Source organism: Lepidochelys olivacea (assembly GCF_965140295.1).
Source record: "Lepidochelys olivacea isolate rLepOli2 genome assembly, chromosome: 2".
NCBI classification, from domain to species: domain Eukaryota; kingdom Metazoa; phylum Chordata; order Testudines; family Cheloniidae; genus Lepidochelys; species Lepidochelys olivacea.
The window spans coordinates 228,511,054-228,533,704 of NC_140412.1; the positions used below are offsets into that span (position 1 = coordinate 228,511,054).

Genomic DNA, 22,651 nt, shown 5'->3' on the forward strand with positions numbered 1-22,651 from the left:
AGAGACAAACACCTACAAGATCTCTGTCAAGCTTTCTTACAACTACAATACCCACCTGCAGAAGTAAAGAAACAGATTGATAGAGCCAGAAGAGTTCCCAGAAGTTACCTACTACAGGACAGGCCTAACAAAGAAAATAACAGAACGCCACTAGCCGTCACCTTCAGCCCCCAACTAAAACCCCTCCAACGCATTATTAAGGATCTACAACCTATCCTAAAGGATGACCCAACACTCTCACAAATCTTGGGAGACAGGCCAGTCCTTGCCTACAGACAGCCCCGCAACCTGAAGCAAATACTCACCAACAACCACATACCACACAACAGAACCACTAACCCAGGAACTTATCCTTGCAACAAAGCCCGTTGCCAACTGTGCCCACATATCTATTCAGGGGACACCATCACAGGGCCTAATAACATCAGCCACACTATCAGAGGCTCGTTCACCTGCACATCCACCAATGTGATATATGCCATCATGTGCCAGCAATGCCCCTCTGCCATGTACATTGGTCAAACTGGACAGTCTCTACGTAAAAGAATAAATGGACACAAATCAGATGTCAAGAATTATAACATTCATAAACCAGTCGGAGAACACTTCAATCTCTCTGGTCACGCGATCACAGACATGAAGGTCGCTATCTTAAAACAAAAAAACTTCAAATCCAGACTCCAGCGAGAAACTGCTGAATTGGAATTCATTTGCAAATTGGATACTATTAATTTAGGCTTAAATAGAGACTTGGAGTGGCTAAGTCATTATGCAAGGTAGCCTGTTTCCTCTTGTTTTTTCCTACCCCCCCCCCCCCAGATGTTCTGGTTTAACTTGGATTTTAACTTGAAGAGTGGTCAGTTTGGATGAGCTATTACCAGCAGGAGAGTGAGTTTGTGTGTGTATGGGGGTGGGGGGGATGTGAGAACCTGGATTTGTGCAGGAAATAGCCCAGCTTGATTGTCATGCACATTGTGTAAAGAGTTGTCACTTTGGATGGGCTATCACCAGCAGGAGAGTGAATTTGTGTGGGGGGGTGGAGGGTGAGAAAACCTGGATTTGTGCTGGAAATCACTTTAGATAAGCTATTACCAGCAGGACAGTGGGGTGGGAATAGGTATTGTTTCATATTCTCTGTGTATATATAAAGCCTGCTGCAGTTTCCACGATATGCATCTGAGGAAGTGAGCTGTAGCTCACGAAAGCTTATGCTCTAATAAATTGGTTAGTCTCTAAGGTGCCACAAGTCCTCCTTTTCTTATCGTCAGGAAGGAGTTAAAATTCAGTTAGCAGAAAAGACAGAAACTGCTGAGACGCAAGGACATAGTTTCTGTCAATACATGATACCTTAGCTCAGCATATATGGTCAGTGCCCGCCCAGTAACTCAGTTCTTAGAGCAGAACAAACCCTCCCTTCACAACCCACCAGATATCTAAGCACTCATCCCTATCCTCCACCCACCTCACTTCCTTTCCCCACAAGGTGGTCATAGAGGTTTGATGCAATTAGGATGACCTCTATATGTACATACTGTTCTTATTTTTATCTTTGTTCAGGGTTCTCTTGACTTGTAACAATGTCTGTCTCTGTATGAACAAATAAATGTAAATTAATTGTTAAGAGAATGTATATAACTGGCCACTCTGGTACCATACCTTTGAAGCTGCTTGTCAGTCTTCCCGGTACCGTGAATAAACCCCCTTCAGTATTGTCTGTGCTTGTCTGATTCTTGGGGAAAAGATTCTTTTCCCTAACAGTGTCAATACAAACCACACTTACCCCAAACCCCACTCGCTGGTCCAATTAGATGCAGTGGAAGCTGAGAAGTTGCTCTGCTCTGTCTGACTGCACCGGTCCAGAGAGAACTACTCCTCCATGTCCCACTCTGAGATGTAGCTACCTGATCCAATTCTGTGATATTACTTGTGTTTTTGCTGGCGTTGTGAGCCATGGCATAGCAAAGTCAGCTTAGTGCTGTTGCCATCTGTACAATCGGCTCTGCGTGACTACAGCCGTTGTTCCAGTCCTGCAGATTTACTCCACACAGGGCAAAGCATCTTCAGGTGGAAAACGAAGACAAGACCCTTGCAACTGAACTCTTAGTCCTTAGGATAAAGCTGTTTTCCCCTTGTTTGTGCTGGACTTGAGTTTTGTTACAAAACCAAAGTCCCTATATAATCAGGGTCAGTGGTTCTCAACCTTTCCAGACTACTGTACCCCTTTCAGGAGGCTGATTCGTCCTGTGTATCTCAAATTTCACCTCACTTAAAAGCTACTTGCTTACAGAATCAGACCTAAAAATACAAAAGTGTCACTGCACACTATTCCTGAAAAGGCCTCTGTGTATCCCTGGTTGAGAACAACTGCTCAGGGTGATCTATTCATTCCAGGGCATACCCTGCACAATTCCTATGTCCTTTCATGAGTACAGTAATAATAATCTATTATTATTTATACCTTGAAAACAAATTCCAACTAAAGCAGCAAAACTCAGAAGATGGAATTATAGATAAACAATATTGTTTTTGTAAATGAAGCTGGTCATAGGTGGCTTTTTCCTTTCTTCCCGAAAGAGGGAGCAGAGAGTTGAAGCCCTCTGTCTTCTGGCCTGGGACTTACAGTATGAATGCAAGAGAAAACAATACAAATCCAATATAAAAAATAGCCACTGTGTCTTGGTTGAATCCAACTTTGATGGGTTGAGGTCCTATCTGCAGTTTCCACCCACTGCCTGGGATCCACCCTATGTTCTCTCCCCAGTTGTAGTACCCGTTCTGCTGATGAGGCTCTCCAACACTTCTCCAGCTTAACATGCTTGCACAATGTGTTTCTTTATATATTGGAGTTGCAAGTGATTTCCTTATGAAGGTGCAATGATTGTGAATAGTTAATGTGATGTCTGGGTGTGAAGGCATTTCTTTGCTTTTAAGAATATCTGGTGGGTTTTGCATGCAAATAACCGTAACTTTTAACCAAATTTTTGTTGGGTGAAAATGTAAGTTCCCAAAATATTTTGACTTTTGGTCCTATATGGCTTATTTTGCTTCATAGAAGAGTGTGTGAGGGGAGATCTTCAAAGAAATCAGCTAGGTTCCATTACTGGGAGTGTGGAATCCTTTTCTGAACCCAAGTTTATAAACCACGTTACAGATGTAGTATATCTTCCTTCCTACTTGACCAAGGGTTTGGGAACTTGTGAGTTTGCTATATGAAGGATTCTCCTTTTGAATAGGATTACTACCTATTGGGGAAATGTGTGTGGTCTATGTTTTGACAGTAGTTTTAATACAAAATAATTTTTAAAAAATGCTAAAGAGACAATGTGGAGTGGTTGGCAAACAAGTTCCTTATTTGTTTCACTAACAGTCAAATCAAAAACATGCTCTAGAATGGTGGTTTTCAAACTTTTTTTCTGGTGACCCAGTTGAAGAAAATTGTTGATGCCCTTGACCCAACGGAGCTGGGGATGAGGGGTTTGAGGTGGGGGAGGAGGCTCTGGGCTGGAGAAGGGGGTTGGAGTGCGGGGGGGGGAGTTGGCTCTGGGTTGGGGGTGCAGGCTCTAGGCTGGGGCCGGGGATGAAGAGTTTGGGGTTCAGGAGGGAGCTCTGGGTTTGGGGGGGGGGCTCAGGGCTGGGGCACGGGCTTACCTTGGGCAGCTGCCGGTCAGCAGCGCAGCGGGTTGTTAAGACAGACTTCCTACCTGTTCTGGCACCATGGACTGCGTTGCGCCCCAGAAGTGGCCAGCAGCAAGTCTGGCTCCTAGTTGGAGGCGCATGGCTCTCACCTGCAGGCATTGCCCCCCACAGTTCCCATTGGCCAGGAACCAGCCAATGGGAGTGTGGCGCTGATGCGCAGGGCAGGGGCAGCGCGTGGAGCCCTGTGGGCCCCCCCAGCCAAGGAGCTGGACATGCTGCTGGCCACTTCCAGGGTGCAGCATGTTTTCAGAACAGATAGGGACTAGCCTGCCTGCCTTAGCTGGGCAGCACCGCCGATGGGACTTTTAATGGCCCAGTTGGCGGTGCTGACCAGAGCCACTGCAACCCAGTGCCTTACATTCTGTGACCTAGTACTGGGTCACAACCCACAGTTTGAAAACCACTGCTCTAGAAGAGTTTTAAAGAGATTTGTCTGCATCATGTAGCCAGTTAAGATTAGCCTTTATAATGGGGAGATTAAAGTCATTAGGTAGTAAAGACAAATAATAGAGCACAGCATTTATATAGAAGCCTTTAAAATTTACAAGAACTTTGCAACATCAATAAAATAACAGCTGCACTAGTTATATGTACATTTAGTAAGACATGCCTTAACTTTTAGATCATACTTGTCCCACATACTATTCTTTGGACTTGTGGCTTTCCTGGCTGGTGAGGACAGGCTGCTGGCTTCTCCTGGCCTTTGTTCAAGAAATGAAAACTTGATGTCAATAATCTCATTAACTATTGGTCAATACTGCATGTTCTATTTCTGGGTAAGATTATAGAGACTTTTTTTATGAGATAAGCCTGAGTATCCAGATGTCTGTTCTTCTTGAGTCTTTTCAGTTTGGGTACAGACCTGTATAAGGGGCAAAAACAGCCCTAATAGCATTGGTAGATGATCTCTTCCTGGTGATGAGGAAGATCAAATGTTCATGCTGATATTGATAGATCTGTTAGCCTTTGGGAGTGCTGACCATGAGGTATTATTGGCTTGCTCTTGGATTGCAGTAGGGATGGTAGGGAGGCAGTAGGGAGCATGTGCTGCTCTTTAATGGTTCCACCCTTTCCTTACAGAGCACACCCAGAGAATGGTGTTGGGCAAGTGCTCTTCCTCCTTAAAGACAACGTTGTAAAATTCTGCAGGGAAACATTACTCCTCGGGGAATTCTGCGCCACTGTCCACGTGCAGAATTCATGTCCCCCATAGATTTTCTTTGCTTCCCCAGAAAAATGATTTTCTGACAGGGAAGCAAAGGGAAGATGCAAGAGCAGTCACGCCCACTCCCTAGCGGTGCAGGCACATCATTTCAGGCACCCAGAGCAGCCAGCGGAGAGGTAAATCACCACAGAGCTGGGCACACCCCAGCCAGTGGCTCCTACGCTGAGCCGGGATCAGCTGCTAATCCCAGCTGGGCTGGAGGCAGTAGAGGATGGAACTTCCTCTTCCCTTCAAGGAGTGGCTGGGGCTATGTCAGACCCACCCTCAGAAACCTCCCCTAGCTGTAGGAAACTCAGCATCCTCCACGCTTCCTGTCCCCATCGCTCCTCAGCTGCGGGGGGAGGGGTCACTGTACGGGGAGCTGCTCACCCATCTGCCCAACCCCCACACATCCAGACTCCCCATACTCGGACACCCCTGCCAAGCCTCACCCCGTACACTCAGAACTCCCCTAGCCCTTCATACCCGAACCCTACCCCATGGAACCTCAATCCCTGCACCTGGAGCCCTCTGCACCTAGACTGCCTGCCTCCAGACCCCACCCCTGCACGCAGCTCACCCGCCAGTTAGCTCCCTTCACTCAACCCCCCACTCTGATGAGCACCACATCCCTGCACCACCCTGAGCCCTAACACCACTGACCCGCAATTAGCTGCACCCAGACCCCCACCACTCCCCACTCCCCCAGCACCAGACCTCTTCACTGAGCCCCAGCCACTTTCACCTGGAAGCCCCTGTAGAGTCCTATTGCACCTGGAACACCCCCTCTCTCCACGAGCCTCTGTGCATCCAGAAGCCCCCACACCTAGACCCTCTACTGAGCTGCCTGCACCCAGATTGTCCTACACAGAATCCTCTGACCCCACACCTGGATCCCCCCACGCTGAGCCCCTCCACACTTGGATCCTGCCTGCCCCACACCTGGTGCCCCTAGCGCAAAGGGGCAGGGCCCCACGGTGTTTCTGCAGCAGGCCCAGGCCTTGTGCTGTGTCAGGGTTGGGTGCAGCTGCACCGCTGAGTTTGTGTCCCTGGGATGGGGGATGGGGAGGCTGCAGGGTGATCTCTCACCTTTGTGTACTGCCATGCTGGAGCCTCTGCATTTATTTATTGACAAGTAAAACTTGCAGAATTTTAAAATATTGTGCGCAGCATTTTTAATTTTTTGGCTCAGAATTAGTAAGTTTTTGGCCGCAGAAGGCGTTCAGGAGTAAAACATATATCTTCTCCTGTTCAGCATGGGTGTGGTGTCGCTAGGATGGTTAGGGAAGAGGTATGGCCTGCAGTGCTTTCAGAGTGCTGACAACATCCAGCCATTTCACTTGAACTAGCAAATGCTGTTGAGCTTCCTAGCTTGGGAAGATGTGGACATGGATTAGAGCCTCTTCATTTTTAATGTTTAAAAGGTATTAAAAAGCTAAAGTTAAATATGTATCAGAGTTTTTTGTTTTAATTTTTATTTAAGTAAACATAGATCTAATTTTTTTTCAGAACAAGCTGTAGAACAAAAACATTTTCTAACTTTTACAATCGATAACTTGATAATATTGGTATGCAAACAGAAGACTTTACACTATACTACTATTGCTTTATTTAGTCTTTTATTTTTTCTAATGATTTTTCCATAAGTTTTTTGAAAACAATCTCGTTTCTGTTTATTAATAGGGTGCTTTTCTATGAGAGGAAAATTATGGGTTCTGAAGAGAATACCAAAGAATTGTATAAAATAACCCCTACTCAGCAAGCAATTGCCTCTTGTTGTGGAGCTATTGTTACATCACTCTTGGGTAAGACAAAATATTGATCAAATTTAGCATAAAGTAAATCATAACTCTGTCTTTTGTTTAGACAATTTTAAAAGATCTTTAAACATTTATTTTACATATGTTTATTCTGCTGTGCTATAGCACAATAAAGCCTTTTGACGTGTTCTCTTTCAGCATTACCATTTAAGTATTTTGAACGCACAAATACTTTGGAATCTTTCCAGTCTCTTGACAAAATGTAGTCACTTCCAAAAATGGGAACAATTTTTATTAACTTTTATCATTGTTTCCCCTCCCTTACTCTGTAGTGTCACAGAAAGGTAAATTATTATATCTATAATCATAATGAGGCTAAACAAGTTTTGATTCAGTAATTCCTACTTCTGAATCATGGATGACAGATAAAGGTCTGTGTTGTAAGTGGTCTGTTTACTATGCTAGTCTTCAATCCTGAAAGCACTATGCATGTGAGTAATTTTACACACGAGTCATCCCACTCAGTTCAGTGGGGCTATTCACCTGCACAAGTGTTCGCAGGATCGGGAATTCAGCTATAATGAACTTGAAAATGTATTGGAGAATTTCTTCATTGAGAAAAAGAAATAATTATAATTTTTTAGCAGCAGCATGAGTTAGTGGACAGACCACAAGGCTGGAAAAAAAAGACAGGAAGCCAACAACTTTCAAACTACTGTCCCAATTCTGACTTGCTGCATAGACTTGAGCATGTTCCAGCTGTATAATGAGGCTAACACCTGTCTTGTAGGAGAGTTGTGGAGATTGATTCATTACTATAAAGTGCTTCAAAGCTGAAAAATATTATAAAAGCTAACAGTGGTGTTTAGTTAGAGGAGTTTTCGGTTGAGTTGGCTGGAGGGAGAATACTATGTGGAAAGTTTCCTTTGTTTCCCCCTCTGATGTGGCTTATGTGCACTTTTGTGTGGGTACGTCTTCACTAGCAACATAAAAGTACTGCCGCAGCAGCGCTTTAACGTGGCTGTGTAGTCACGGCACCAGCACTGGGAGAGAGCTCTCCTAGCGCTATTAAAAAAACCACCTCCAAGAGGGAAGTAGCTAATAGCGCTGGGAGTGCAGCTCCCAGTGCTGGTGCACTGTCTACACTGCCACTTTACAGTGCTGAAACTTGCAGCGCCTAGGGAGGTGTTTTTTCACCCCCCTGAGCGAGAAAGTTGCAGCACTGTAAAGTGCCAGTGTAGACAAGCCCTGTGTGTTTTTAATGGCATCCAGAAGTGAGGGGTACTTAGACCCAGTCCTGCAAACAGTTAAGCACATGTGAAAATTTTTGTAAAGTTATGCATTTATTTAAAAATTTACAGAATCAGAGGTGTACTTTCTGACTCTTTGAGATCTCTTTGAGATACTGAAGATATTTGGAGCACTCTTCTTGTTAATCTTTGCTACTGGGTCCACCCCTGACAATTAATGGCACAGCTACTGACAAAAAGTCAGCTATTTCTTCAGTGTCCGTTTTCAAATACATGTAGCTTCTTTAGAGTAAATTGCAAGATTTGGGATTATTTTTATTTTGAGATACTTCTTATTTTTTGCTGACTACTGCTTCACTTCCTGTTTGGAGGCATGGATTGATTGGCTTATGTGCGAGAGGCCATGATTCTGAAGCTTGGTAAAGGAGTGTGTGTGTGTGTGTGTGTGCGTGTGCTCTGATAGCCTGGGCATTCCTGTATAAGAACTGTTCAAGAGAGACTATCAGGACTGCCCTTGATTGACAGTCAAGGGACAGATGGGATTTGCCAGCGGGAGTCAACTTCTATCATTTTGCAGCAGAGATGGAATGCTGACCTCAGCTATAACTAGGGCTCCCTATATTCAGTAGGACCTGATTCTGCGACAGCAATGCCTAAAGTTCCTCAGCAACCACTGCTGAATTACATGGCAATATCAATTTATTCTATTCCCTCTCCTCCAATACATGCAGCTGCATCTGATAGTTTAAAATACTAATTGGCATATGTTATTTGATTATTTTAAAGGATGAGTTTTTCACTATGCTCTCCCTGAATGCTGCACAGTCCTTGGCTCCTGCGGTCTGCTGCAAAGAACCCAGATCGGAAACTCCTTCCATGTTTTTGTAAGAGAAGGGACCATCTTATGGCCTCCTTTAGCAGCTCATTTCCCTGGACCTTACTAGCTGCACTGTTCTCCACACTGCCCAGCTCATTAGTGTATGCTTCTGGTTCCCCCTCTCCCTGGCTGTAAGATAGATTTCAACTCTGTGTGACTACATGGAGCAGTGCTGATCACGTTCACTGTAATCCAACTGCCACTGCATAATGGAGAAATCTGGAGAGCAAGAGCCAGCTGCTGGCAGGTCCCAACCAGGAGGGAAGATGGAAAACAAAATGTTGGGGTTTCTGCAGCAAAAAAGACAAACTTGAAGCAAAAGTGCGTAATTCCGTAGCATATTTGGGCTTGTGTACACACAGAAACTGCACCAGTATAACTAAATCAGTTTCTAGTTCATTTTAATTGCAGACTCCTTATGTGGGCACTCTTTAATCTATTGTATTAAAGTGCCTAGTATTGATTTATTTTAATTTTGTTGGTTAGTGGAAAACAGATAAAGAAAACATATGAGCATCCGTCACTTTGTTGTTGTGCAGAGATCACATGTGACATACTATAGTTTTTTTTCAAATAGAGCCTGAAATAATTAGCAGATGTTGTAGTTTGCAAGTATAAACTTCCATGCTATATTGTTGCTAAATGAATTGCTTCAACTTTAGTATTGTTTTTTTACTTATTGACATGCTGTGGAAAATATTTTAGTTGAGCTGCAGAGGATTTTTTTATTAATTGTGTTTTTGCCCTTTTTCTGCTATATTATGATATATAAAGAAGGCCAAAATAAGATGATGTATGATCTTCCTTGGATTTGCCAGAGGACCTTTTAGGAGTCTCCAACCATGTGTATTATGAACTCTTACACCTTAGCTGACAGGGTGGATGTGTCTGTATCTTTAATAAAACCATCCTCCTCTCCCCGCAACCTTCCATGTACGTTAAGAATTGTAATTATATTAGGTGTTACATTTCTTGTTTAGCAAATAGTCTCACTAAAGATCCCTTACCTCTTAGTTGTTCTGCTTTCAGGCCTTGTCTACATTGAGGAACTGTTAACCAACGGGGATCTTTTTTTTTTTGTAAATTTCTCAACATAGATATGACCTGGGTCTCCTCAGATGTCATATTTGACTACTCCTCCAGTCACTGTAGCTTTTAGCATAGACAAACTTTAATTTCTAAAGTGAAAAGAGAGCTGATTTTTAACAAAAAAGCCAGTCCCCCATGCATGTAAAGAAGCAGAGGAGAGCACAAGTCAACTTTTTTTACTTTGCAGATTGCCATTAAAATCAATTAAGGAAATAGATACGTATACACTAGCACACTGTGGGTACTATGTTGCTCTGATAATATGGACAATTGCTTAATTGGCATGCACTGTTTCTACTGTGGTATGCCATTTAAATGATTCTGCTGTGCGGTTTTATACAGATTCAACAGTACAGCTTAATGGCACACACCTCTTTGATTAGGTTTTGAATAATCCCCGTGCTCTTCTAAACATTTTATGTCAGTCTGTCTGGAGGAAATTAAAAGACAAAGGGATAGCTGGTCACCTACAAGCCACATAGGATATTAGCTATTCTTAGTCCAGCAAAACATCTGTTAAACAGCCTCTCTGTTTTCTCTAGCTGATACCTTGTGTGACATTCTGTACCTTGGAGGAGCACCTGTAAACCCCATGTTCTTCATTTAGATATATTTGTGATCTTGCGTATAAAGCATGCCATGTAAGGTATCAGTGGAAAGCTTATGATTTGCTGAAACCCACTGTTCTAAATATGGATATCATTAATGCATATGAAGTTATGAGAATGTGCTGTATGGTTGTCACTAAAATGTGCTGTGGGTTTGGGGAGTGCTCAGATACTAGCTTTCCAGAGATAATGACAAGGGAACAGGTAACCAAGGCCCTGGTGGATTGTGAACAGACATTATCACCCATTGACCAGCAGAGGAGTTACAATTCAACGACTCACTCACAGGAGACACACCAGGGTATTGCTTCACCTTGGGACTCAGCAATACCTACTAGACATGCCTGGACTTGTGTTCTCCAAGCACATGGACTAAGGGTATAAAACAGAACACAGGAGCCTACTGCCTGGCCTTTCTCATTCCCTCACCTATGCTGCAAGCAACCAGGACACTCGGAAGACTGAAGACTCCCATAGAGGGGACTGACCCAGGTTTCAAGGGTGTATTATGGAGTGCAATATTCAGTGGGGGTGAGGAAAAACTGTTTCATCTAAATGTTGCCCAGTCTAATAGGGTTGAGAGTTTAGACTCTGTGCTTTTATTTTGGTAACTAACTCTAACTTTTCACTTACAATCTATCTTTTGTAGTCAATAAATTTGTTTAACTGTTTATTTTTACCAGTGAGTTTGCCTGAAGTGTTTGGTAAGGGTGGTTGCTCAGGTTTAGAAAGGCTGGTCTATATCCACTTTCCATCAATGAAGTAGTGAACCAATTAATACATTTGCACGGTTTGTCTTGAGCAGTGCAAGATGGTATATTCCTGAGGTACAAGGCTGGGAACTGTGGAGGATTTGGCTGGTGCCTTTCTCTGTGTGATTCATGAGTGGCTCTGGATACATTCATGCAATCTAGCTGGGTGTGGGGCTCCACATGCGGTTGTGCTGAGTGATAGCAGCACCTGGAGGGACTTGCTGCTTGTCACTAGCAAAGCATTGTGAAAGACCACCTAAGCTTCAGAGTTAAGGGGGCACAGCGGTCCCACAGTCCCAGGCTGCACCCCAGGGATCCAGTCACACCTTGCAAAATGATTATTTTCTTTTTCTGAGAAATAATTATTGTAGTAGTTGTGGAAGCTCATGACATTGCATCAGAATTGATGTGCTGCTACTCTTCCAGGGCTTGCAATGTGTTCCTAAGGAGGAAATAATACATCTAAAATGTATACATCAAAAAGTCATGTGATTCTTTTTTGGTTTGTTTTAGTGACACCTTTTGATGTTGTCAAAATTCGACTGCAAGCCCAAAGCAATTCATTTGCTAATGGTAAATATACAGGTTTTTAAATAATTAAAGTAATCTGATATCTTTATAAATACTTTCCATCTTAATAATTTTCTCCAAATCTATTTTAAGTGTACTTCTACTCTGAAAAATGAGGATGTAAGGTTCTGTGTTTGTCTCAATGGCTTTAGTTCGAATTTGCTTATTTTTTTAAAGAAAAGATTCCCATCCCTTCCTGCCCCAACTTTCAGCCCTGCAGACTCAACTAGGACCAGAAAGTCCAACTGTGTGTTCTTTCTGACTTGTATGTCATCTCTAGTAGTAATGTTTTTGAGGTCCAAATTCTGCCCTCAGGTACAACTCTGCAACTCCAGTATTGTTATTGTTGTACAGATGTAACTGAAAGCAAAACTTGATCTTGAAGTTTGAACTAGGGTTAACAACCCTCCCAGTTTTGCCAGGAAGTCTCCCGGAATCAGGCTCTATCTCCTGGAGGTTACTGAAGCCAAACTGGGAGATTTTAGGCCTCTAAAAGTCTGGCGGCGCAGCAGGGCTAAGGCAGGCTCCTTACCTGCCCTGGCCCCACGCCACTCCCAGAAGTGGCTGGCACGTCACTGCGGCCCCTGAGGCGGCGGGGGGTCTCTGCATGCTGCTCCTGCCCCGAGTGCTGACTCCGCAGCTCCTATTGGCTGGGAACAGTGGTCAATGGGAGCTGCGGGGCAATGCCTGGAGGCAGGGGCAGCGCACGGAGCCTCCTGCCCCCCTCTCCAGGGGCTACAGGGACGTGCTGGCTGCTTCCAGGAGCAACGCTGGCCCAGGGCAGCAAGAAGCCTGCCTTAGCCCTGCTGTGCTGCTGACCAGGAGCTACCCGAGGTAAGCGCCGCCTGCCCAGAGTCTGAACCACTCACCTTCTTCCGCACCCCAGCCCTGAACCCCCTCCTGCACCCAAACTCCTTCCCAGAGCCAGCAGCCCTGCCACACCCCAATCCGCTGTCCCAGCCCTGAGCTCCCTCCCACAGCCTTCACCCTGCCTCCCCCCCACCCCAACCCCCTGCCCCAGCCCTGAGCCTCCTCCAGCACCCAAACTCCCTCCGAGAACTTGCACCCCATCCTGCACCCCAACATCCTGCCCCAGGCTCAGCCTGAAGCCCCCTCCCACACCTCAACCCCCTGCCCCAGCCCTGAGCCTCCTCCAGCACCCAAACTCCCTCCCAGAACTTGCACCCCGTCCTGCACCCCAACATCGTGCCCCAGGCTCTGCCTGAAGCCCCCTCCCACACCTCAACCCCGTGCCCCAGCCTGGTGAAAGTGAGTGAGGGTAGGGGAGAGTGGGCAGGGCCTCAGGGGCGGGGCAAGGTTGTTTGAGTTTGTGTGGTTAGTGTGTGATTGGCAACCCTAGTTTGAATTTACTTGACAATTATGTTGATGCTGAGCCAGAGAAAATTCTAGTTCTCTCTTTTATAGCTGTGTTGACTCTATGATGTCAATAGGAGTAAAAAAAGTAGCAAAAACTTATTTTAGTTAATTGAGTGTCCAGGGAGGTTGAAGTGTTCTTACTTAATTTCAGACCTAAAAGTCGCAATACTTCAATTAAAAAGCTTCAAAAACAGACTCCAATGATTAACTGCAGAAGTGGAATTAATTTCTGGACACCATTAAATTAGGCTTGAATAAAGACTGGGAGTGGATTGGTCATTACACAAAGTAAAAACTATTTCCCCATGCTAATTTTTCCCCTACTGTTATTCACACCTTCTTGTCAACTGTTTGAAATGGGCCATCCTGATTATCACTACAAAAGTTTTTTTCTCCTGCTGATAATAGCCCACCTTAATTGATTAGTCTCGTTAGAGTTGGTATGGGAACCCCATTTTTTTCATGTTCTCTGTATAGATTATCTTCCCACTGTATTTTCCACTGCATGCATTTGATGAAGTGGGTTTTAGCCCATGAAAGCTTATGCCCAATTAAATTTGTTAGTCTCTAAGGTGCCACAAGTACTCCTCGTTCTTTTTGCTGATACAGACTAACATGGCTACCACTCTGAATTAGATATAACTGAGTACACCCAGGAAGATCTCTTATGTAAGAAGGTGCCGTTTTTACATAGTCACTCTTCTGACTGCATCAGTATTTTGACTATGAAGAGCACAGGAGCATTGCAAAACTATATACAGTCGAGTAAGGAGAAATAGACATCAATATATTTCAGTTAAATATTCCTACAAGAGATTTATTATTATAAAACCATGATTACTGAAATCCTAATTCAATAGTAAAGCCCATCTCCAGAGTTTGAGGAGAATTTTGAAAAGGAGCAATAATTCTTATTTGGTCACTTGTGTGAACAGAAAGCTAAAATGATATGTTGTGGTCTTACACTTCTGTCAAAGATGTACCAATTTATTCTTGCTATTTACTTATATATAATTAACAAAGGAGAGAGAGAGCAAGAAAAGAAATGAGATGGTGATCAAAATACGTAAGTCCCTGCTCTGCCACAGACTTCCTGTGTCACCTTGGGCAAAGTCATTTAAATTCCCTGTGCCTCAGTTTGCCATTGGTAAAATGGGGATAATAGTACCTACCTCAGAGGGTAGATGGTATAAATGAAATCTGATTTAATTATATCCAAATCCTTTCCTGTTTTCTTGTTCCTTCAACAGCCACTAATGTAGCACCAGCTCCATTAATTCTTAACTCTAGGTTTTGGAGTCTGGGTAAGCAATTTCATTTAGTCTAGCTGAGATGTGTTTGGTAGGTGTTTTTGCTGCTCTCCTCCCTTTCCCTTTTTAATACCAGCCTTTATTGGCTTTCCAAGTTTATTCTGCCCCAGTTGTCAGACCAGCATATTTGTTTCCTATATGATTGATTTAGAAATGCTATTGAATGGTAAACATATTGCAGGAGTTAACTGTTTCCTTATATGTAACTTTTTATTAGGAAAATGTTTTGTATACTCCAATGGCCTTATGGATCATGTATATGTCTGTGAGGATCAGAACAGCAAACCCTGGTATAAGAAACCTGGCCATTTCAGAGGGATGTTGGTAAGGAAGTTATATTTATAATACTAAGTATATTGGGAATGTGTTAAAGATAAACACTGATATTCTACCAATTAAACCTCTTAAGGAGTTCATGTACTTTCCAGTGTTGTTTGAGAGGGATTTCATATTGCAAGACAATATCACTAGGAGTGTACATACTTTGACAGTGCAGACTTTATAGAAGATTTATCAACATGTTTAAATATAGCAAGTATCTCATAAGATTTGTTTTTCTTTCTGACACACTATTTACTGTAAAAGAGTAAGGTTCAGATCCATGCAGATCAGATTGCAGGGTTGGTTTTTGCACTTTCGTTAATCAGCATGCAGGACCTAAGCTAAAACCTTAAATGTAGACACAAAACAGTACTTAGTAGCTCCCATATTATTCCTTTTCCTTTTTTTTTAAATTGGAACTTCAACTCTAGGAAGAATGGATGAATGCTGAGCTTATTATTTTTGTGTGTCCAGTTTTGTGCTGATTTCCAAGCATAATGGCTCCTGCAGGGCCTTGCCTTATCCAGTCAATGCACATCTGACAAGATCTTCTGGGTAGCTAATGGTATACTGCGCATATGTGCATATGCAGAATACCATTCCTTCACTTTAAATTATGGTAAAAAGTTCTAAAAATCATAAGTGTCTGCACCAAAACTAGAACCAGGTCTGTTGGTTCCACCCACAATTCCTAAGCCACTATTCTGAGTTCCATTTTATTTTAGTTACTTTTATCTGTTTATAAAACATACAATTATTAATAGTTATCCAAAGTGTTTGAGAAGCGATCTGTCTTTTTTTCTCTCTCACACACATTCACCTAGAACAATCATAGACTAATTAAGACAAAGGAGAGATGGAAAGGGAAGCCACAACTTCTTCCTGCCAAGATACTGACCCACTGATCTTCCCTCCCCAGTCTGAAATACATGCATAATAATAATTATCTGTACTTACTGTACTATTCTATCTGCAGATCTTTCAGAATTTTACTGAGTTATATATGCATTATTAGCCCAATTTAAAGGTTGTCCTAGTTAAGTACAGGGGTGAAATCCTGGCTCGATTGAAGTCAATGGGACCAGGATTTCACCAGGTGATTTGAAGCAATTTTGTAGAAGAGACACTAGAATCTAGAAATTAAAGCACAGGACTCCACTTCAGCCACCAGATTTCTTTTCTTAACTCTTTTGTGTAAACTTACTACATAATAGAGGTATTCAAGAATTTTCTAAATTTCAGTGAGCTTTTTTGCAATTTTTAAAAATTATTCATGAAAAGTATTGGGGGATTTTTTTACGAGCTTTTCATGTGATTGAAGTTTTTTGAAAATTTCAATGAATGTTCACAAAATAGATTTTTTTCCCACAAATATTTGTCTGCATTTTTTCAATCAACTCCACTGTATAATCTTTAGTAAGTCACTTAAATTCTGTTTGTTTGGTAAATGATCTTATGCACATTTCTCCATTGGCATTTTGGTGGGGAATACAAGAGGAGGATTAATTTTACCAGATTCTGGAGTTTTCTTTTACTTTTGGAAAGTAGTTATGGACAATTGAGGCTAATTAAACTGTCCTTTATTACCATATAATTGAGTGTCTAATTTTCAAGAAATTGCAGTTTTTTAAAAAAATATTTTAATATTTTTGCCCTTGAAAGCCTCTTGCATGAACTAACATCAAATTCTGTTAACATAGCATGTAACTAATAAGATGCATGTTTTCCCTGTTCAGTCATTACTTTTTGTTGCATCCCTTCTCGCGTCCTTCCTCTGTACTGTTTTAGACTGCAAATTCTTTGGAGCAAGTTTGTAAAGTGTCCAGCACACTTTGGGCCCTGTGTAAACATTAATTATCTTGCTGGAATCACATCACAACAAAAAGTATATTAATTAGGGGAACAAACGTTTGGCTAGATCCTCAGCTAGGGTAAATCAGCTAATGGAACTGTGCCAATTTTCCTCCCTTGAGGAAGTGGTTCTTTATATTTAATGGTATAACAAACAAAGGGCATATATTCAAATGCAGTACAGGTAGGTAGTGACAGAAAATCATCATCCTATAATGATTGGTGACCAATCTGAAAGTAGATAGTAGTCCACATAGTTTCTATCGATGGTGTCTACATCACCATAAAACCCCATCCTAATTGGCCAAGCATAATATTCATTTTTGCTGTTAGAGGTCAAGTACTAACTAAGCATGGAGAGTGAATTATCTTCTTATACTTGGAGGTAGTTCTTTCAGGTGACAGTAGAGGTGTGTGGGTGGGATAGTTTGGGGAAGCTTTCACAGTTGCTGCCTGTGCTGTACCTGTTTTGAAAGTAATTTGTTCCCAGTCATATCCATCAAGCTTCTTTGATGGCTACTGATGTTATAAACTAAGGTCCTGATCCTGCAAATATTTATGTACAATGCTTAACTTTATACATGTGAATATTCTGATTGATACCAATGGAGGAACTAGTACTTAAAGTTAATTATGTGTGTAAGTATTTACATGATTGGGGTGTTAGTGTGACAAACCATTTTTAGTGTACTACTTCCTCCTGCAGTGTATTTTTAATTCCATCTCCTGCCCACCAACATAATTGTTACATGAATTGGAAGTTAAATAACTAACTAATGATCTGCATTTGGTTATTATTTTAGGATGCGTTTGTGAAAATTATTAAAATAGAGGGTATTAAATCACTATGGAGTGGACTTCCTCCAACGCTGTAAGTTACAATTTCATATATTCCATAACATGTTTTAAAGGGTGGTTATACTTCATTATTTTGACCAATGAGTATGCTTATTCCTAAGTGTTTAATTTTAGACAATTTACAAGTTTCCCAAGTTAACTTATCAGTTACATCTGGAAACCTTCAGAGGCAAGACTATAACTTCAGCCAGACAATGAGATTTCTCCATCCAGCCTCTTTGATGCATCCTCAGTAGCTGTGCAGAGACATCAAACCTTTGACTACCAGTCTTATGCTAATACCTTTCATACTTCCAAGTGCAATATCATTGTTCCCTCTTTGTCAGGTGGTTTTTTGAGAGCATCATATCATCCTGGCAAGAACAGGAATTAAGGCCCAGATCCATAAAGGTATTTAAAGTTCCTAACTTCCATTGAAATCAGTGGAATTTAAGGGCTCAAATATCTTTTGGGATCTGGGCTCAAGAGCTCTATCTGCAGAGTACCAATACTGCATTTTTCATGCCAAGAAAGTGGCTATCAGGGCAAACCTATCATTATTCCTTAAAGCAAACTCCATAACCCATAAATCACAGAACATAGTGCTACAATCTTCTTGACCCAAGCAAAAGCACTAAGTATGCCTTCAGTGCCCATCCAGCACTATAACTATATAAAGACAAAAGTGAAGCTCTGATGAGATAAAGCTTGTTACTTGTGGTCTAGCACCTGGCTATTTCAAGGCTTTAAGGTCATAAGTATCTGAGCCCTGGTCTACACTAGGACTTTAGGTCGAATTTAGCAGCATTAAATCGATGTAAACCTGCACCTGTCCACACGATGAAGCCCTTTATTTCGACTTAAAGGGCTCTTAAAATCGATTTCCTTACTCCACCCCTGATAAGTGGATTAGCGCTTAAATCGGCCTTGCCAGGTCGAATTTGGGGTACTGTGGACACAATTCGACGGTATTGGCCTCCGTGAGCTATCCCAGAGTGCTCCATTGTGACTGCTCTGGACAGCACTCTCAACTCAGATGCACGATTGTTTGCCGTTGCTCTGACGCAGGGAGGGGCGACTGACGACACGGCTTACAGGGTTGGCTCACAGGGAGCTAAAATCAACAAAGGGGATGGCTTTACATCAAGGAGTATTTCAGGCAGGACTTCACGGAGGGTTCCAATAAGAAATGGTGCACCTAAGTTATTGTTCTTATTGGAACAAGGAGGTTAGTCTGGCCTCTGATTGATACATGGCTAGATTTACCTCGCTGCACCTTCTCTGTGAGTGACTGCAGTGTAACCTAGAGGAATGAGTCCCCTAGACGGGGGGCGGGGTGGGGGGGGTTGCAAATAAATACAAAACAAATCTGGTCTATTTCTTGTTTTGACCCACTCCATCTATCTTTTACATCTTTGGCTGGCAGCAGATGGTGCAGAAGGACTGCATGCCATCCACATCTCATGGCTGCTCAGCAGAAGATGGTACAATAGGACTGTTAGCCATCCTCATCTCTTGCCTGCCCAGCAGAAGATGGTGCAATAGGACTGCTAGCAATCCGTATCACCTGCCTGCTCACCATAAGATGGTTCAATAGGACTGATTGTAGGACTAAAGAGAATGACTTGATCAAGTCACTCCAAATTTAGTCCCTGCGCCCATGTCTGCCCAGGCGCTCCTGATCGTCCTCACACAGGCGACCAGGAGCACCTCGGACATGACGATGACGGCTACCAGTCCTATTGCACCGTCTGCTGCCACAAGGCAATGGGTTGCTGCTGCTGTGTAGCAATGCAGTACCACATCTGCCAGCACCCAGGAGACATAAGGTGACAGTGAGCTGAGCGGGCTCCATACTTGCCGTGGTATGGCGTCTGCACAGGTAACTCAGGAAAAAAGGCGCGAAATGATTGTCTGCCCTTGCTTTCACAGAGGGAGGGAGGGAATGGGGGCCTGACAGTATGTACCCAGAACCACCCACAACAATGTTTTAGCCCCATCAGGCATTGGGATCTCAACCCAGAATTCCAATGGGCAGCAGAGACTGCGGGAACTGTGGGATAGCTACCCACAGTGCAACGCTCCAGAAGTCGACTCTAGCCTCGGTACTGTGGAAGCGCTCCGCCGAGTTAATGCACTTAGAGCATTTTCTGTGGGGACACACACACTCGAATATATAAAACCGATTTCTAAAAAACCGGCTTCTATAAATTCGACCTAATTTCATAGTGTAGACATACCCTAAGTGGATCAGGTAATATATACCTAAGCCAGGCAAGACAAAAAGTTATTCTTCAGCACTCAGGCTACACTTCCTAGGAATAGAAATGGCCTCTTGGGTGGAGGCATACATTGCTTAGGAAGGAATCTGCACTGTTGCTTAATTGTTCTCCATGCATTTCTTCAGTAAATATATCAAAGCTGATTTGTAAGCCTCATCCAGTGTTGTTTTAGGGACAATGGTGTTGCATGATATAGTAACTCAGGAAAAAGACTCTATGCGTATTTATTTCAAATTCTGTTTTATGTTAGGCTAAGTTGTTTTACCTACTTACACACTGATGATAAAATCCAACTGTAGGATCTGTGGTCCTTATTATGCTAAAGAATAGGAAAATTTAGATGCGCTTACCCCAACATTTTCATTCTTCAAGAAGTAAGATCCACAAATGTGACCCATGCTGGATAAGATAAAAGAATCACTGTCCAGTAGCTAAGTGAGTGACAAATCTCAGTTTAGTAAATAGAGCCCAGATCCACAAAGGGACTTAGTCATTGTGACACTGAGAGTTGTGGCACCTAAAAGTTAGAAAATCTGAGCAACACTGTGATCTACAAAGTCTGAGTTAGGCACCTTGGCTCCCTGTACAATGAATGGGGACAGATAGTGATCCATAAAGCTAGCTTGATAAGCAGGGGAGTTGCCTAAGCTAGCCAATGGGAGATGCAAAGGAGAGGGGCATGTGCTTATCCCCAAACCTGTCATGGAGATAATGCTTAAGTCCAGGCATAAATAAACCTGCCTATATAGCATGATCTTGCCCCCTTCCATACCGTCCAGCAGAGGGGATCTTACGGTATATCTACACTGTAGTAAAATACCCACAGCTGGCCTGTGTTAGGTGGCTTGGGCTAAGGTCTATAAAATTGCAGTGTAGACCAGTGCTACTCAAAGTGGTGGTCCGCGGATCGGTCAGCTGCACACACATTGAAAAAAAAAAAACATTGCTGGTCCCCCACATCAGATAGCTTGAGAAGCACTGGTGTAGACGATCTGGTTTGGGAGCCCGAGCCCAACTCCCGAACGTCTACACTGCTGTCTTATAGCCCTGAAGCCCAAGCCATGTGAGCCTGAGCCAACTGACACCAGCCAGCTGTGGGTGTTTTATTGCAATGTAGATATACCTTTAGAGTCCCAGTGCATGGATTTAGAATTTTCTTCTGAATTTCAAATGTCCTTGTTGCAGCAGATAGTGCTTACCTTTAACCTAGGCAGTAGTATATTTACTATTTGGGAGGAAAAACTAATTGGGGTTATGTTTTTCACCCTAACATGCACGAACATAAGATTCGATTTGGTAAGAAATTGATTATTAGATAAATGTTGTTTGTCATAATCATTAAAGGCCAGATTGTGCCACCCTTGTCCGTATTGAGTAGTACCTTTACAGCATGAATAAGGGTGGCCCAAACTATCAGACTTGAAAGAAATTGTATGCATTGATAAGACCTCAGAGTAACCTATCAAGGCAGATTATGAAAATAATTGAGTTCAAGAAGAACCCAGTATGCATGTATGTTTACCACACAGTTGGTTAATGGAGATTTGGTAGACATTTGTGAATTGCAAGAGATGGACATGATGAGTTTTTTCCTTCATCCATAACACAGTTGAAATGCTTATCCTTTTTATTTACTCTCCCCCCTCCCCCCAAAAATCTATACTTGATAACTGATCTAAATTATGTTGGAGTCATCTGGTTTTCTTTGTGACAATTGATAGACTTCCTTTGTTTTTGTATTTTAGAATAATGGCAGTTCCAAGTACAGTAATTTATTTTACCAGCTACGATCAACTGAGTGAAGTTTTGATATCTAAACTAGGAAAAGACAATGACCACATTCCAGTTCTTGCAGGCTCCATAAGCAGATGTGAGTCATAAATTATCTGCATGTTATGGCATTTTCTTTAGTATTCCTTTTCCAGCTATTTTATATATTAAGGCAAATTTGCTATCATTCCAAACTCAATAGTCCTTCTCCCCTTGTGTCAGAATGTTTCACCATCACCTACTTAAGTGGACCAGAAGGGAACCAAGGCTCTCCATCTCTTCTGGGTTCCAGTCTAGGGACCCTGTTGTGAGCAGCTAAGGTCTGCTGCTTCAGGCTTCTTGTTACTTTTGTGGATTTCTGTTAGGCTTTTTCCCACAGTGCCTCCCTGGGCTGACTGTAGCTCTACCTCTTTCTAGGCCTTTCATCCATTTTAGTAACCAGAGAGGGACTACAGTCTTTTCGTGGCCACCCTCTTCTTAGCTGGGCTTTCTCCCTTTATGCACACCACCCAACTCCTTCCCCAGCTGGGTTTCACCTTTAGTTGGACCTGGCCCACCCTCCAGGTGCAACCAGATTTACTAATTACTCTCTGTCTCTAGTTAACTGTTTCATTACCTGTCTATGGTGCTACCCCATCATATGCTGCTAAAGACAAATTAATTTCATTCTCATTCGTTGTCTAATAAACAATAAATAACACTGATCACACTCTACTTTAAAGATTACTAGCAAAGGAAAAATAATTTGAACTTATGCACCTTTTTGCTTCTTTATGATATATAAAGAGCTAGACTTTTTTTTAAACTTTTTTTCTGCATATTTCTACACAAGAAATGCTCTCTCTTTGTTTTCCTAGGAGTCCTTAGGGACACTGGAGAACTGGTAGGATTGGGCTGTGACAGATATAGAACATGGTAGCTGATTGAGAGGGTACTGAATTTTTATTAAAATTGTTTAAAGATCTTTGATTGTCAAACAAACATCCTGTAAACAATTGGGAGACAACATATTGGACTTGATCGTCGCAGTAGTTGGAGTCAGTGAGTTAACCTCTCCCTATATTTACTAGCAGAGTTCCTCAAGGTCAGTCTTGGGA

General features: G+C 42.5%; 1 protein-coding gene across 5 annotated transcripts in view; it reads left to right on the forward strand.

The window, feature by feature from the left end:
* Positions 1–22,651, forward strand: part of SLC25A40 (solute carrier family 25 member 40) — a 79,779-nt gene that overhangs the window by 5,672 nt on the left and 51,456 nt on the right. For 4 of the 5 annotated variants that reach the window (XM_084619770.1, XM_084619769.1, XM_084619767.1 and 1 more), the window contains 5 exons: positions 6,584–6,705; positions 11,750–11,809; positions 14,711–14,817; positions 17,469–17,536; positions 21,530–21,654. In XM_084619770.1, coding sequence (XP_084475896.1) covers positions 6,609–6,705; positions 11,750–11,809; positions 14,711–14,817; positions 17,469–17,536; positions 21,530–21,654 — 457 coding nt within the window. In that variant the 5' untranslated portion in view covers positions 6,584–6,608. Of the gene's footprint in view, positions 1–6,583; positions 6,706–8,705; positions 9,109–11,749; positions 11,810–14,710; positions 14,818–17,468; positions 17,537–21,529; positions 21,655–22,651 lie in introns of those variants that run through there. The other variant, XM_084619771.1, reaches the window with a different exon arrangement.